At 33.8% G+C, this 15,854-nt stretch overlaps 1 protein-coding gene across 1 annotated transcript in view; it reads right to left on the reverse strand.

The window, feature by feature from the left end:
* Positions 1-4,893: 4,893 nt before the first annotated feature.
* The window catches only part of RIOK2 (RIO kinase 2), a 31,375-nt gene continuing 20,414 nt past the window's right edge, over positions 4,894-15,854 (reverse strand). Inside the window, exons 7-10 of the mRNA XM_003759486.4 lie at positions 13,358-13,450; positions 10,165-10,707; positions 8,724-8,817; positions 4,894-5,275 (exon numbers count right to left, since the gene is read on the reverse strand). Of these exons, the coding sequence (XP_003759534.1) occupies positions 5,114-5,275; positions 8,724-8,817; positions 10,165-10,707; positions 13,358-13,450 (892 nt within the window). The 3' untranslated portion in view covers positions 4,894-5,113. The remainder of the gene's footprint in view (positions 5,276-8,723; positions 8,818-10,164; positions 10,708-13,357; positions 13,451-15,854) is intronic.

Consider the following 15,854-nt stretch of genomic DNA (forward strand, 5'->3'; position numbering starts at 1 on the left):
AGTCCGATTCTTCTTGTACAGCAAAATAACTGTATGGACCTGTATACATATATTGTATTTAACTTATACTTTAACATATTTAACATTATTGGTCTACTGGCTATCTGAGGGAGGGGGTAGGAAGAAGGAGGAGAAAAATTGGAATAAAAGGTTTTGCAATTGTCAATGCTGAAAATTACCCATGCATATATCTTGTAAATAAAAAAGCTAAAAAAAAAAAAAAAAGATCTGTGAGTTGTCCTGGCTATGAATATACCTCTTTCAGTGGTGGTATTTGAATTGGTGAAGAAATATATCATTATATGTATGGGAGATTTTCTGTTATTTATTGAACATCTAATTTGTCTTTTGTTTCAAACTGGTCTCTAGTCTGTCTGGTAAAAAAGCATTGATTGGGCCTGTGGTTTTGAATAAATGCTGAAAGTATGTCTTGAACTTGGGGTAACTTTCAGAGGCTATAGTTTGGAGGTGGGGAGAGGCTGGGTTACATACTCTGAATAAAATCTTCAGTGGTTTTCTACACCATAAAACCTAATTTTTCTTCTTGACTTTTTCGGCCCTCTATGATTTGGCCGGTTAGATTCCACAAGGACAGGGACTTTCCCTTAATATTTATCCTAGTGCTTAGCATAATATTCTCATGTTTTATTAACCCTAACACTTCCCCTCCTGCCTAATGCAACTCTGTGTATGGTAGGTAGGTAAGTAGGTATTGTCTTTTATGGAAGACAGTAAGGTAGGTAGGTAAGTACTGTCCTTTATTTGTGGAAAGGGTTAGAAACAGTTTTGAGAAACTTGGAGAAAATAAACCCTTAGAGAAAAGTACTTGGGAGATTTGAAACACAGTTAATAACAGCTAATATTTATTAAGTGCTTACTACATGACAGGCACAATCCTAAGTGATTTACAATCATCTCATTTGAGCCTTACAATAACTCTGAAAGGCAGGTGTTTTTATTAAGCCCATTTTACACATGAGGACAAAAGCAAGTGACTTGCTCAGAAATAAAAAGCTAGTAAGTAAAGTGGGATTACAAACTTGGGTCTTTCTGACTCTAGGCCCTGTATGGCTATCCATTTTGCCTCATTTCTGGGAAGACCCGAGTTAAAGTAGCCTTCAGACAAAGATCTTTTACATAAGACTCTTATGAGGATTTTGTGATAGGTGAAACTTCTACTAACCAGAACTCTAGAATTTACAAGACTTTTTTTTTGTATCTTCTATTTGTAGTGAATCTGGCAAATATGAATTTTGGTTTTTCACCCTCAAGTGGAGGTGAGTCACTTCCTACAAGAAAAATCATCATAAAGACTAGAGAGGAAACAAAAGCAAATAGAGAAGTTGTAGAAAAGCCGATAAAAGAGAATATAGGAGAGCTAAGCCTTAACGACTGAATGGCAGCCAAATGAGAACTGAAAAAAGTTTAGGGTAGGTTCCATGGAAAGTCTATACATTACCTTTCAGTTAGGAATTACAGAATAAAACATTTTTAAAGAAGGGGTCCAGACTACCAAGGTGGGAGGGGGGGGGACGCGGGGCAACATGACATGAAAAAAGCTAAGAACCTCTGGTTTTGAGCCTGTGTTTGTCTCCCCCCGATTTCCAAATCTCCCCACCTCTCCAGTTGCTGAAAGGAAGACAATTTTATATCTGCAGCTGAAAACAAAGCTTATTGGGGGAAAAGGTTTATGGTTGGGAGTCGAATGGAGAAATAGCTTTAATAGAGAAACTTGATTGCTTTTTCTTTTATTGCCACCTACAGCTTGAGGGGGAAACACCCAAGAATTTAGCCTAGAATAGGCTTAGTGGAACTGCTTTTGCTAAAACAGAGGTTTAGAGATTTTCTAAGAAACAGTTTGAGCAGAGAAAGGGCTCTACCCCTCAGATAGCTTCTGATGTAGACTATTGCTTAAGGAGATCAAGGACATAAAGTCTGCCCCCCCCCCCAAGTTAGAATTTGCCTTGGGTCTGAGTTACCCCACTTTTAGAGGTTTTTTTTTTTTTTTTTTTTTTTTTTTTTGTGTATCATAGACTCCACTATCAATCTACTGAAGGCTTCTTTCTCAGATGTATGGATGTCTACTGTAAAATTACTATTTAGAATTCCATCTCAACTCTCTACCTAGATTGCAAACTCTCTGAAAACAGCTCCTACTACATGATACTGACTAGATGACTGGCATTCAAAAATCTGATTGGCATGTAAATGTAAGTAAAAATTAAAACCCTTTAAATAGACAATATTTTTCTCTGTGCTTCACTCAAACATATCAACTTAGAGTAGGTTAGTCTAGGCAGAATAGTTGCATGGTGAATGGTAATTTTTCCATTTCAGGATAGACTCAATATATGATAGATACTATCTCAAAACAATAGGTAGAACCCAGTTCCAGTAATGGAAATTCAGTAAAAATCAGTGTTGAATTAAGTTGTTGATTCTACTACAAAAAACATTTTATTTCTTCTAAAAATCAAGGAAGTTTGTTGATGCCCTTAACAACTATTTCTAAAATAAAACATACTCTAGGTCATTCATATTACTCAAACAATTTGTAAAACAAACAGAGAAATAAATGCAAAATCAAAACTCCACACAAATCCAAAGGTAAAGAAAGGACAAATGTTAGTCATGGTGTAAATGAGTGAAATCAAGAGTACCCAAAGACTTTTGTACCTTGAGGGTGTAGGTTCACGGGGCACCAATTTTATTATAAGAAGATTTGATGTACTATATAGTTGAGGTTGTGAAGACAATAATGACTATTCTGAGGATCACCTGAACAGTGAAAGTATTTGTGTAAAAACAACAAAATAGCATTTATAAGCATTTTGAACATGGCCAAAACTTTCAGAAGTGACTTAACTGCAATTATGTAGACAATACTAAACTTCATCTTCAACTATGTTGTATAGTAAATTTTCTTATAATAAAATCTTGACCTCTAATGCCAAGGGACCAAACAAAACAGAGGGTCAAATTTCCCAATAAAATTACTATTTATAGGAGATATAATTGATCAGTACTATCTCACATCTGCTATTAGATATTTTACATTTATTTAATCTCCTCTATTAAATTTTAAAGCATCTTTAAAGTAATAGTTGTTTTCCTCTTAAATTTCTAAATTTCCAATAATATCTAGTAAAGGCCTACAAAGTGGGTATTCAATTTTAACTGAATCAATTGAGTGTCTAATAGTTAAACTAACAAAGTTAGGAAACATGAGGCCATATTTAATTTATTTTCTCTTTTGAAATATATGTTTTACCTGTATTAATCATCCTGCCATCTAGGGTGGGGGAGGTGGAGGGAAGGAGGGGAAAAACTGAACAAAAGGTTTGGCAATTGTCAATGCTGTAAAATTACCCATGCGTGTAATTTGTAAATAAAAAGCTATTAAAATTAAAAAAAGAAATATATGTTTTAATAATACTTTCATCTGGACCGAACTTTTTGGTTCTATTAAGCAATTTTGTAATGAAATTATTTTGTCAATGATTAAAGAAATTGATACTGTAATTTGGTGGTCATTTTGTTGGCAGGTCATACCACCTACCTTGCCTACAAGGCAGTGTAGGTCATCAAATTCAAATATATTTAATTTATTATCTATCCAATGCTGATAGGGATTATTTCTTTTCTTGGTCTTTGTATGAATGAATGCCGCATTTAGAAGTGCAAAGCTCTAGTAATACAAAGACAAAAGAGAGTTCCTGCTCTTGAGGAGGTCACATTGCAATATTGGTGATACATTTAACTCGTATTGGGGGTTTCCAGCTGCAAGTCAGATCGAAAAGTCCTACAATCTTTAAAACACAACCCCCCCAAAAAACAAACAAAAAACCCAACCCAATCCCCTCCCCCCCCAAAAAAAACCCCCCAACAAACCCATATGGTCATGTTTCTTTTAATATGTAACTTCCACTGAGAAAAATGTCAGTTTCTGATATTGCACCATTTGTCAGTGGGGAAGACTCTGAAGACTAGAACCTTCTTTTCTCAATCTTCAGGTTCGTAGGCTGGCTATGTCTATAAAGGTCTAAATAGAGCTGATAGTTAAGGTGGTAGTAGTTTGACCTATCTACATATGCTGGGTTTTCTCTTTCCCAAAGGTACCCTGTTGCATTAGGTAGATTGGTTAGTCTGCCCTGTGAGTGGTAGTTTACCTGGAAGATAGCAATAAGGGAAGGACTGTTGATGTAAGGAGATGCTGTCACTTTTAGGGCTCCTGCACTTATTCACACATTGGTGGCTTTTGGTCAGTTGTTTGTTGAAGAGATGAGGAAGGTGAGCCCTTATCCACAATGATTTCTCCCCTCAATAATTCTTAGTGCCTATTATGGTGCCAGGCATGAAGTAGGTGTTTGTTGATCGATGTTTCCACTTACAATCAGGCTATCAAATGTCCAATGCTATGCCTCATATATATATGTATATACATACACACATTCAATAAACGGGTATTGATGATATGGCCCATGCTAGGTATTAGTCACGAGAGTTACAGAGCCCTGATTCTTGTCCCACTGTAGTTTAACTAATACAACCAATCCTTCCACTGGGCCTTATTCCTGGGTCACACCTGTATAGGAGGTTATAACTGCAAATAACTTCAAAGAAACAGTATGACTTGAGATGTTTCTGTGGTTGTGTCAAAACTTATCTGTAGGCTACAAGTAGAGGTTGAATGACTTGATGGGGATGTTGTAAAGATCCAGATCAAACTAGTTAAGTTCCAAGATCTCCATCAACTCTGAAAAGTCAGTGATTCTATTACTCTAAGGGCATATTTCAGTTAGGTATTTACAATATATTTTGTCAAATTTCCATAGGATTGAAATGCTTTAGTTACCAAAATTAACAATTAAATACATGTAATACTGCCCCAAATGCCTTTTAGAAAGCTTCCATTTATTAGCAAAAATTTTTTGGCAAATGTTTTCTTGAAAAAGATCAATCACTTCAAAATAGTTTCCTATTAGAAAAAAACAAAGTAGTCAGCTGCACAAATGCACACATTCACATAACTAAAATCACCCCCAAAAATAAGATCTTCAAGACACCTTCTCAATGTATTATAAATTACATTTTTAGAAAAAAGTCCCAATAATTATCCCCAGAAACTAGCTGCTTCTAAGCTTGACTTAATGTTGTATGCATTTTCTCTCCTTTGCTTAGTATAAATATTTGCCTCTCCCTTCTGTAACCGTCGTCTCACTATAGCTTTTTGTTGCTTGGTCAACTGACGTTTCACCTTCTGTTTCACCAGTTCCTGAAAATGAAAGGTAACACATCATTAGCATTAATGATAGCTGTATTTAACAAGAGGTCTCCTGCTCTAATTTTACATTCTTATCACATAAACTGTGCCAAGAGATGAATACCAACAATTAAAAACATACAACAAAATCTAAACTATCAATGACAGATTCTGAACAAAAACAATGCTTTCTTAAAAAAGAGGAGGAAAAGGGAACTTCCAGTTCTCCTAATTCAACGAAACATTGCCATCTAGTGTTCATTATAGGGAGGAAAATGGACATTTCTCCTACTGCCCTATAAAATATTTATAGCACAGTAGCTGGCAATTATGTTGCTTTCAAAGGTATTTGCCATTAGGTCAAATGACATAAAACAATTTCTTTATTACTTCAGAAATTTCCTGTTCTGATGCTAGTAGGAATACATAAAAAAAGACAAATCTGGGGAAGATATAGAATGCCCTTTGGTCTTAAGAGAAAACAAAATCAGTTCAATTCACTTTAATTCTGATAGAGGTTACTTATTTCAAATACTTAAAATAAGATCAATAGGAACATTCCAATTGATTTTTCTCTCTTTTTCTGAAATCCTACAGAATTTGTAATCTACTTCAGAAGGATAAGACAACCTTTATTTTCTCTTTTTAGCCCTCTTGTCAGGCAAGCAGAAACCACTTAATGTCTCCTGAATTTAATTGAATTCTGAATTTATGGCAGGGATTTTTGACTTACTTCACCTTTGTATCTTCCACAACGGTTGGTTGTGCCCTGCACAGAATAGCTGCTTAATAAATGTCTACTAAATTGAATTAATAAATGTACACAGATTTTGATTACTAGAAAATAATATTAAGAGATTTAAAAGGATTAGAAGGATCATTGTCATTGTTTGTGAATCAGATTTTTCATATTTGGGTTGAGGATCTACTGCTACCCTTGAGGATATATTAAGGACTTTGTGTGGGTAGAATAGGTTGCATGAAGTTTCTATCATTTTAAACAGGCCAGTTTAAATTTGGACAATCTAACAGGTTAGTGGATATTATTACTGTCTATTTGCTTTATAACAGAAGACTGAATCCCAAAGACTGAATCTGGCTCATATGAAAATCCGACTGAAGGCTAAATTTAAAAAAAATAAGTAGTGGGAAAGTTGATAGGGAAAAAGTAGGTAAAAGAACATTGGACTCACAGAGTGAAGACAGAACTGGATTTGATTCCTGTGTCCAATTTACTAGCTGTATGACCAGTACTCCTTAATCTTCCAATCTATTTCATTATGAGAACAATAATATTGTGGGCACTTACCTCACAAGGATATTAAAAGGATCAAATTACCTAATAGATTTAAAATATTTTGTAAATGTTAAAGTTCTATAGATATGCTTGCTTCAATGAATGTGACTCACTGAGATAGGTTTTCCCTTCCAATGATGTAGACTGAAAGTCTGCCATGCCTACATGTTTTGTGCAAACTTAACTATGTCCACTGATAAAGAGGGGATCTACCCAAGGAATTGGTTGGTTTAGAATTCTTTTCAAATATTGTGGATATTAATGGAACATGTGTCTATCAACTGTCCTTTGGCTCATACTATAATATAATCTATTTGTTGTTTTCCACTCATACATTTCTGACATTCTTTACACTATTTGGCCTGTGTAACTCTTAATTTATGAAGTATTACAACCTGTCTGCTCATATCCTGAATCTCTGTAGTATTCTATGATTTGAAACCACATATCACCACAAGAATACTGGTTTTAAAAGATGGACTTTTGTTTCAGGGAAATTTGAGGCAATTTCCCAAAGGCAATCCAACTGACGTTTTTCTTCCCTATTTTTGGGCCAAGATTACTGTCTGTCTATTTACAGCATTTTAATATCCTTAGACAGAAGTAATGAAGAATAAACAACTTTTCAAAACTTTTCAAAACATACTTTAAATTCCATCTTCATATTTTAAAGTAAAAAATTAGTTCAATGAAAATTATTAGAGTCTGAAATAAAACTAGTCCCAATACTGTGTACTGTGTAATAGATGCTACTCTATGCACAATTGAATGCTATGATTTCATATAAGAATGATCCCTTCTAACAACACAATCTGTAACCTATCCATGCCTGCCCATCTGGTATTACTCTAGTAATACTGAGAGGCTACTTAGTTTTTATATTATCCATTGGGTATTTCTCACTTTTGTCACTTTACAAGCCTAACATTTTCAGATTATAATTTTGATGAGTTCCTTCTCTCTAAAAAACCTTTCAGAATACATTATCACATTTGATCCTTTCAACAAAACCCTGTGAAATATTATTATTCTATATTTCTTGTAACTTTGATTCTAGTTTAGTATTTGCATAATGGCTATTTCTTGTGCTATTTGTTAGGTAGTTTAAATTTATTTATCCATTAGCAATCCATCTGGGGTTTGTAAAATGCTGCAAATGAACAGCAAGCATTTGAAGAAACTGAAAGATTAAGGGGACTGTGTCAGAGTGGATTTAAACCCAGATCTTCCTTACTTGAAATCTAGTACTTCTGCATTATATCACATTGTAGCATGTGATTACTAATTTGTTCTAAATCATGAAAACCAATATAATACTATTGATCCTTTTGCGATGGGCCTCATTTTATTAACTCATACTATAACCTTTATACATTTTAGTAACTGATCATCATGAATGGCCATAGCCAAAACAAGCAAATAAAAAAACATCCAAACCATCATTCATGGCTATTGGTGATGACCCTCACTAAATTTATCAATGGACACAGTTCATATTTGAAGCCTTTCTAATTTTGTAGGACCTTCTAGGCTTTGTATTTTACTGTTCTGTCAAGAGCCTCAAATCATACTTTCATACAATAGTTAAGAAACCTGATTAAAAAAAAAATGATGGGGAAACATTAATTTCACAGAGCTTGAGTATATTCCTTTTTTTTCCCTTCAGAAACTGTCACAAAATATAGCTGGCAACAGCTCATTGCGAAAAACTGGTGAGGTGAAGGTTACCTCAAAGGCCAATTCCAAATCTCTCCTTTTATACAAAAAGGTACTGGAAAACCTTGAAAACTTACTGTTGTCATTTTCACAAACCATCTTTGACATTGGTCAAAAAAAAATTATTTTTTTTTAAAATGTGCAATATCTACATTGTGCAGTTGTATATCAGAGCTGCCATTGGAATCAAGACAATTGCATTTAAGGTCTACCTCTGAATACTTGCTGTGTGAACCTGAGAATAAATTAACTTAGTCTCTTTGTGTGCTAGGAAACTTCCTAAGAATTAGATTCCTACAACAACAAAATCAAAGCATTTATGTTTTTGATTTTGGGGAAGGGAAGAAAAGAGAGGAAATAGAGTTTTATGTAACTTTGCACGCTCAGAAACACTTATCATATTATCACATCCACTGTAGGTACTTAGCAAATATTTAAAATAATTACCGGAGGAATTGTAGAACAGCTTACAATACTGCTTACAGAAGTAACACTCTCAGTTCTAGTTCTATGGTGATTAATTTGTTCCATGTTTTCATCCCTAAAATAGAAAGCAAATGTTACTGGATTAAGCACTAAATTAATTTTAGTGTTCAATTATTATAGTATAAATATATGAAAAACCAAAACCACCATTTATGTTATTTAAAATAATAGTATTTTAAATTCCAGTAAAAACCTTAAATGCTCCACAGATAAAGAGACATAAAATAATTGTTTTGGCTTTGTTACTTGAGAATCTATCACACTAAAGATTTCAGAAAGAATATTACTATGTTGGAAAAATTGATATACTAAAATTAAAAAAACAAAACAAAATACTACTGACTTTGTAAATTAAAAATCTCATCTGTACTTTGACATACATCATCTTTTCCTGAATGGCTTATTAAAGTATCCACTTGTCAAAATCTCTAAATAGTAAAATGATAAGAAATGAAGTATGTTATCTGAAGTACTATGGATCTGAACTTTAATATTTTACCTCGTCTAAATCCTCCACTTCTGACTTGATTCTTTTATTTAAAATTGTTTTTTATTTAATGATACTATTCAATATCTTAAAAAAAAAAACCCTATTATTGGTGCAATCTTCTCTATTTCATAAAGTTTAAAGAAGCTGAAACTAGAGTCTATATTGTTAGAAAAACTGCAATTTAAGGGACTCCTCTGCCAAACCACCCATTTCTATTGATCAAGGTTGTGATATTTCCAAAACATTATTTCCTAAAATTCATTATACTATATGGATAGAGGAAATTTATTCAGCCATTGTCATACTGTTTCAAATAAGAGGCTACAGGAATATAGAATTCATTTTTAAAAATAAACACATACCAATCTATATTATTGTGGCTATGAACATGTGCATACACTTAACATCTTTCTTTTTTCCCCCTCTCCCTTTCCTTCTTCCTGCCTACCAACTATATTTTATTTTTACACTATTTTGGAGGCAGATACACTCCAGTCCCAAATTTGCCACACAGACTAGATGAAAGCATCAGAATTTACAAATGAAACATAATGTAAACATGTAAAAAAAAAATAAAGCAAACACAAAACCTTTTTCTTTTAACAGAATGCAGCTAATAAGTGTTAAATCTATAAAGAGCACCTATATAGTCTTCAGAAGTTACCATTTTGCATTAGCAACAGAAGTTTTGACAAAACATTTACTTAAAAATCAATCAATAAGCTGCCTTGGACTGACAGATTAAAAAGTAAAGGAATAAAATTTAGGCTTGTAAAGATAAAAAGCAACACATTATATATTTCCATTTTATATAAGAGAAATATGTCAGGTTTTTTGAAAGATGATCATTATGAGAATCAATAAATACTGAACCAAAAATTAAAGTAAGGTCCAGTCGATACAAATCCATACCTGAAAGGCCTGAGTTCTTTGTTTAATGCTGACAAGTTAACCAGATCAGGGCATTCATCTTCATATTCCTGAGAATCAGTTGGAATTTCTTCTTGATGCATTTGATCTTCTCCCTTGTTCATATTTTTGGTGCTGTTTTCCTCTTCATGAAAATCAGTTGCAGAATGCTGTATGCAACTTCTCTTTTTTGCTTCAACAATCTCTCCCTGAATTTCTGCTAATGAATGACTGAATTCAGTCATTCCAAAATATTGTGCATTATTCTTATCCTCAGATAGTACATCTGTATTCCTTTGTACTAGATCTTCAGAAAAATTTCTTTTACAATCATCATCTGATTTATCTATAACATCTCTTCCATATTCCAACTTAGAAGTCTTTACTTGCTCTGTCAGTTCTTCAAGTGATGAAGAACATTCAGATTCTTCTCCTATTTCAAGACTCTCATCATCAGGACCTAGAGGATGGAGTAGTTCATCATCTTCTTGCATTTCTTTTGTATATCCACTGGCAGAAATTTCTATATCAAGAGAGTCCTCTCTCCTAGGGGAAAAAAAAAGCAGTTTCAAGTAGTAAAATTCCTCAACAAAAATCTTGATTTTTTGATTGATAATTTTATGATTGATAATATTGATAAATTTCCAAATTAATTTCTAATAGATAATACATTCAAAAAATGAAGGTTTTAGAACCCCAAATGCAATGTTTTATAATTACTCAAGAACATATTGCATATATACTTTAAGCATGTGGATTTATATATTTCATGTTATGATTATATAATTGCAATAGAGTGTGAAATACAGTAAATATAATAAAGGTATTAGAAAATTGTAATATGTTTATCTACTTAATTTTATTGCTAATTTTTCAGTGGGCTGTTTGCAATAATATAGTGGAGATAGAATGTTACAAATCAGGGCTTGACTTATTTTGTTGATTGCCTACACTTAAGAAACTGAAGGAGAAAATGTAAACAATTCAGATTAAATTAAAAAAAAAGTGTCCTGCAAATCTTGAGTATATCTTCCCTCTCCTTTTATCACCATTTGATGTATCAACACTGACTAAGCAACATGTAGTATCAAGATACCTAAAAATTACCACCAATGAAATAAATGCTATTTTCTTGAAGAATGAGACAAATGATTTGATATTATTAATAAGGACTCTATTGATAAACTTAAAACCCAGATCTATACAGAAGTCTCTAATTGATTTAGGTCATTTAATTATTTGCTTACTTAACACCAAAATGATTATGGTGAACAAAGAGACTGCTGGCAGGTACGAATCTAGTTCTTTGTCTATGTGTTAAAATGATCAATATTCAAAACCTTCAATAAATACTAATCATGATTTATATATCATATACCTGATTTCATCATTATCTACAAATATTTTATCATTACAATCTACAATTCTGAAGTTCCTCAGACACAACCTTCTAGCTTTCTATTTTACCCTATACCTCACTACTCTCAAATCTATGATCTGCTTTTGCTACACCCTTCAGTTTCTCTACTTCCCTATCACTATTATTGTTATTATTATAATGCATGGGTTTTACCAGATGATTACTGAGGTACTTTCAATTTTAAAATTCTGTGATTCTGTGTTCCCTGAGCTCTGTCTCAGGCCTTCTCTTATCTTTCTCTATAGTCTATTCTCTTGATAACCTTCATCAGCTTCCGTGGATTCAACTATTATTTCTAGGTAAATGACTCTCAAATTTCTTTATTCAGTCTTAATTTCTTTTCTCAGCACAAGTTGCTTGCTGGATATTTATTTCTAATTGAAAGCCTCAGCTATCTAAAATTCAATATTTCCAATCCCCCAAATTCTCTCTCTTAACCACTTCTTAATAGGGATAATTAATCCCTATTTTTTGAGGATTCCACCATGTTTCCATTTACTTGAGTTTGCCACTTAGAAATCAACCTCAAATATTCTTTCTCATTCCATGTTTAATATTCCTTTTACTCTTTTCTGCTGAAAGGCACAAAACAATACAAAACCCAAAACCTATTGGCTCTGTGCAATGTTAAGATCGTGTATTTTAAGATCAGCACGAGACAGGAATTCAGGTTAGGGGAAAATCGTCAGTCTTTATTCTCAGTGAAGAAGGATCGGAGGTGGAAGAGAATCGGCGATAGCAATGTGTGCAGCTGAGTCAAGAAGCTAGCTAGACCAGCAGCCACACAACCAGCAGCTCGGAGTCTCAAACTCAGCCCAATCTCTCCCAGCTTGTCTTCTTCCCTCTCTGCCTCCACCCCCCAAAATCGTCATTTCCTATACAACACATCAGGACTTGCAAGGAGAGTGGGCAGGGACCATTCTTAATCCAATCATGTATATTAATAGAGTATAGCCCAATTACTATCTAGCCCTGTTTAATCCAATTCTGCTGAGATGAGGAAAATGTTCCTGGGGCTTTTAACCCTGTTCTCTTCAGTGCTCCTTTGTGAAGGCTCTAGAGAGAATTGCAGGTTGCAATTCAGAGCTAGGAATGGAAACTTAACTTGATTGAATTCTCTTCTGGGGGAGGTCACTTCATGCCTACCTCCTTTGGCTGGCTATAGCTACATAAATCATAGTTAATGACAACTGCTGACCCAGTTGCACTGTCATTTCCAACATACAAATGGCTTACACAAATGTGATTCCCTTAATATGGATAAAGCTCTTCTTCCAGGAAGATTATCCAAGATTATTGTGGATTGAGCTCAACTGAGGCTAGTTTCCTAGCAGGTTTAAATTTGATTAGGAAAGCAAATGAGATGCTCTTACATGCCACTTCGCAGTTAACAAATAGAGATTTCTTGGCTACAGCCAAAGGATATTAAACAAGGAGAAGCATTGTAGACTCCTCTCAAGATGATTCAAGTGAATGCTTATCCTGGTCTGAGCAGATCAGCCAATTATCAAAACATACCTGGAGCTCCTCCTCGTGGTCAAAAGTTGTGTGAACAGTCTCATTTTATTCTCTGCAGTCAAACAAATCTTGAGGATAGTATAGTCTCAGTATCTTTTAAGGAAAAATTTTCCTAATTTGCATGAGAACATGACCGCATAGATGTTCAGTATTTTCCACAATTAGCTAAAAGTATTAAGGTTTGAGGCTAATAAATCAGTCACACAAGAAAGGTTATATTAATTAAAAAAAAAAATCTAAACACTCTACTGAACTGACCTGATATCTCCAAAGGTTGGATAAAGTTCACTTTCATAATTGAAACGTCTTATGAAGAAATCTCGAATGCATTTAACATCTCTGTCAAAGTACCTGTAAAGTAAGAATCATTTTGTATTATTTAATTTGATCCTAAATCCCCCCTTTTCTTATCTGCCCAAACACAATGTTATTCACTTATTTTAATATAAGAAAAAAAATTATTTAAAGACTGGGATAGGGACTGGACTTGCTTAATTCTTCCTTGCTCTTGACTCACTACACCAACCAGTTATTCAAAAATATTTTTTTTTAAATGAGGACATGATAATGGCTAATATTGTTGCAACATAAAACTGTTAAAGAAGCAAAACCAAACATTTTCTAGTGAATCATGAGAAACAAATGCTGCTTCATTGTTTAGTGGGAAAATTGGGGCCATGCTTCACAAACTCCCTTCTCTCTTCATCTCAAAAATCATGAATATCATTCCCAACTGTTTCACTGTCTACTCTAGTATCTAATAGGGACAACATTTGGTTCCTTCCCAGCAACCTTAAAACATATCCAAGACTAGCGCTTTAAAAAGCAAAACAAAATAAAACGAACAACAAAACCAAAGATGAAAAACCTTTTATTGAACATCTCAACATTTCTTTGTTAGATTGTTAATCAAATATCACTTTATGAAATTCTTGTAATGTGCCAGGCACTATACTAAGTACTGAGTTTACAAAAGAGAGCAAAAATACAAAAAGTCTTTTTCCTCAAGGAACTTATTTACTGATAAAGACATATAAATAAATTGGTATATATAAAATATCGATTGGAAGGAAAATAAGCATAGACAGAAATGCTCAAGTGGCTGGGAGGTAGAGGACCACAAAAGCCTCCTCATAGAAGATTGTATTTAATCTGAGTTGAATAAAGGTAGGAATATCAAAAGGCAGAAGTGAAAGTTGGTTCAAAGATTAAAAAGAGGATTAAGTGATATGTGGGAAAAACATCAAGGTGGCTAGCACAGAATGATCATAGAATACATGGAGGAAAGAAAAACAGAAGAAGATTGAACAGGAAAGGATCAAATTGTGAGGGACTTTAAATGCTAAAGAGAGAGGGCTTTATATTTGATCATAGGGGGAACCAGTGGAGTTTGTATACTTTAAAACCTTTGTTTTGTATGGTAATAGTATGGAGGATGCACTGGAAGGAGCAGAGACTTGAGGCAGGATGATCAATTAGAAGGCTACAGCAATAGTCATTAAGACAAAAGATTAAAAAGATTAATAGTCATTAAGATAAAAGGCCTGAACTAAAGGTAGTGCCTGGGAAAGCAAAGAGAATGGGACATATGAGAGATAATGTAAAAGTAAAAATAAAATGACTGGCTAATAGATTGGATGTGTGGGATCAATGCAAGAGATGAGTCAAGGATGATATCTGAGAAACTGGGATGATGGGGGTGCCTTCAACAACACCATGGAAGCTGTGAAACCGCGTGGAAAAGGGCTGGAGAAAGAACACATAATTTAGATTCAAGTCTCTGCCCTCAAGCAGATTACAATGTAGCCTAAATATCATAAGAATGATATTTTAAGAGACTATCTCAATTTAAAAGAGAAATTAAACCTATTTCTCTCCTTCCTTTCACAGTCAAACTCCTGGAAAAATCTGCTTATACTCATTCCTTAATTCATCTCTTAATTGTCTAATCTGATGGCTTTTACTTTGTCCTCAGTTTTCTGTTGAAGTATAGCCTTTGACACTATGGACTATTCATTCAATAAGTTCTCTATACTCTTTCTTTTCTGGATTTTCACGAAATTCCTTTCTCCTGGTTTTTCTCTTATCTCTGAGACTCCTCCAACTCTCAGTTTCCTTTGTTAGCTCATTTTTCCAAACAATCCTCTGACTGGAGTTCTGGTCCGGCTATTTTTCCTTCTCCATTAGTATTTCTTATCATGGATAGATTTCAGAGTTTTTCATAACTGTATTTCAATATAAATGATTTCCTTTTTAAACCTAGGTATTTCATTAATTTTAAAAAGTTACTTTGAAAAGTGGTCCACAGATTTTACCACACTAATAATGGGGACCATGACACAAAAAAGATTAAGTAGAAAGAACATCAGTCTTGGATTAAGGAGATCAGATTCAAATTATATTTCTGTTCATTACTGTGTGACCACCTAACCTCTTTATTCATTAGCTGCTGAGTATAATTATTTTGTATGGAGATAACTTTCAGCTCTATATTCAGCTTCAGTCATTCCTGAACTCAAATTCCACATGTCTAAAAGAAAACTCATTATCATTATTCTCAAACCTATCTTTCTCTTCTAAATTTTCCTATTTTTAAGAGAAACTAGCTAGATTTCTTCTTGAAGAAAATTATGACAACAGAAAGGTGATATCATGAAATGGATTTAAGGGAGGGAGAGGTGTGCAAAGTCATCTCTTCTGGAGCCATCTGGATTCTGTAGCAAGGTAGTAATCAGTCACTGAAGATAACCTCAGA

The sequence above is a fragment of the Sarcophilus harrisii genome, chromosome 1, assembly GCF_902635505.1.
Source record: "Sarcophilus harrisii chromosome 1, mSarHar1.11, whole genome shotgun sequence".
Lineage (NCBI taxonomy): Eukaryota > Metazoa > Chordata > Mammalia > Dasyuromorphia > Dasyuridae > Sarcophilus > Sarcophilus harrisii.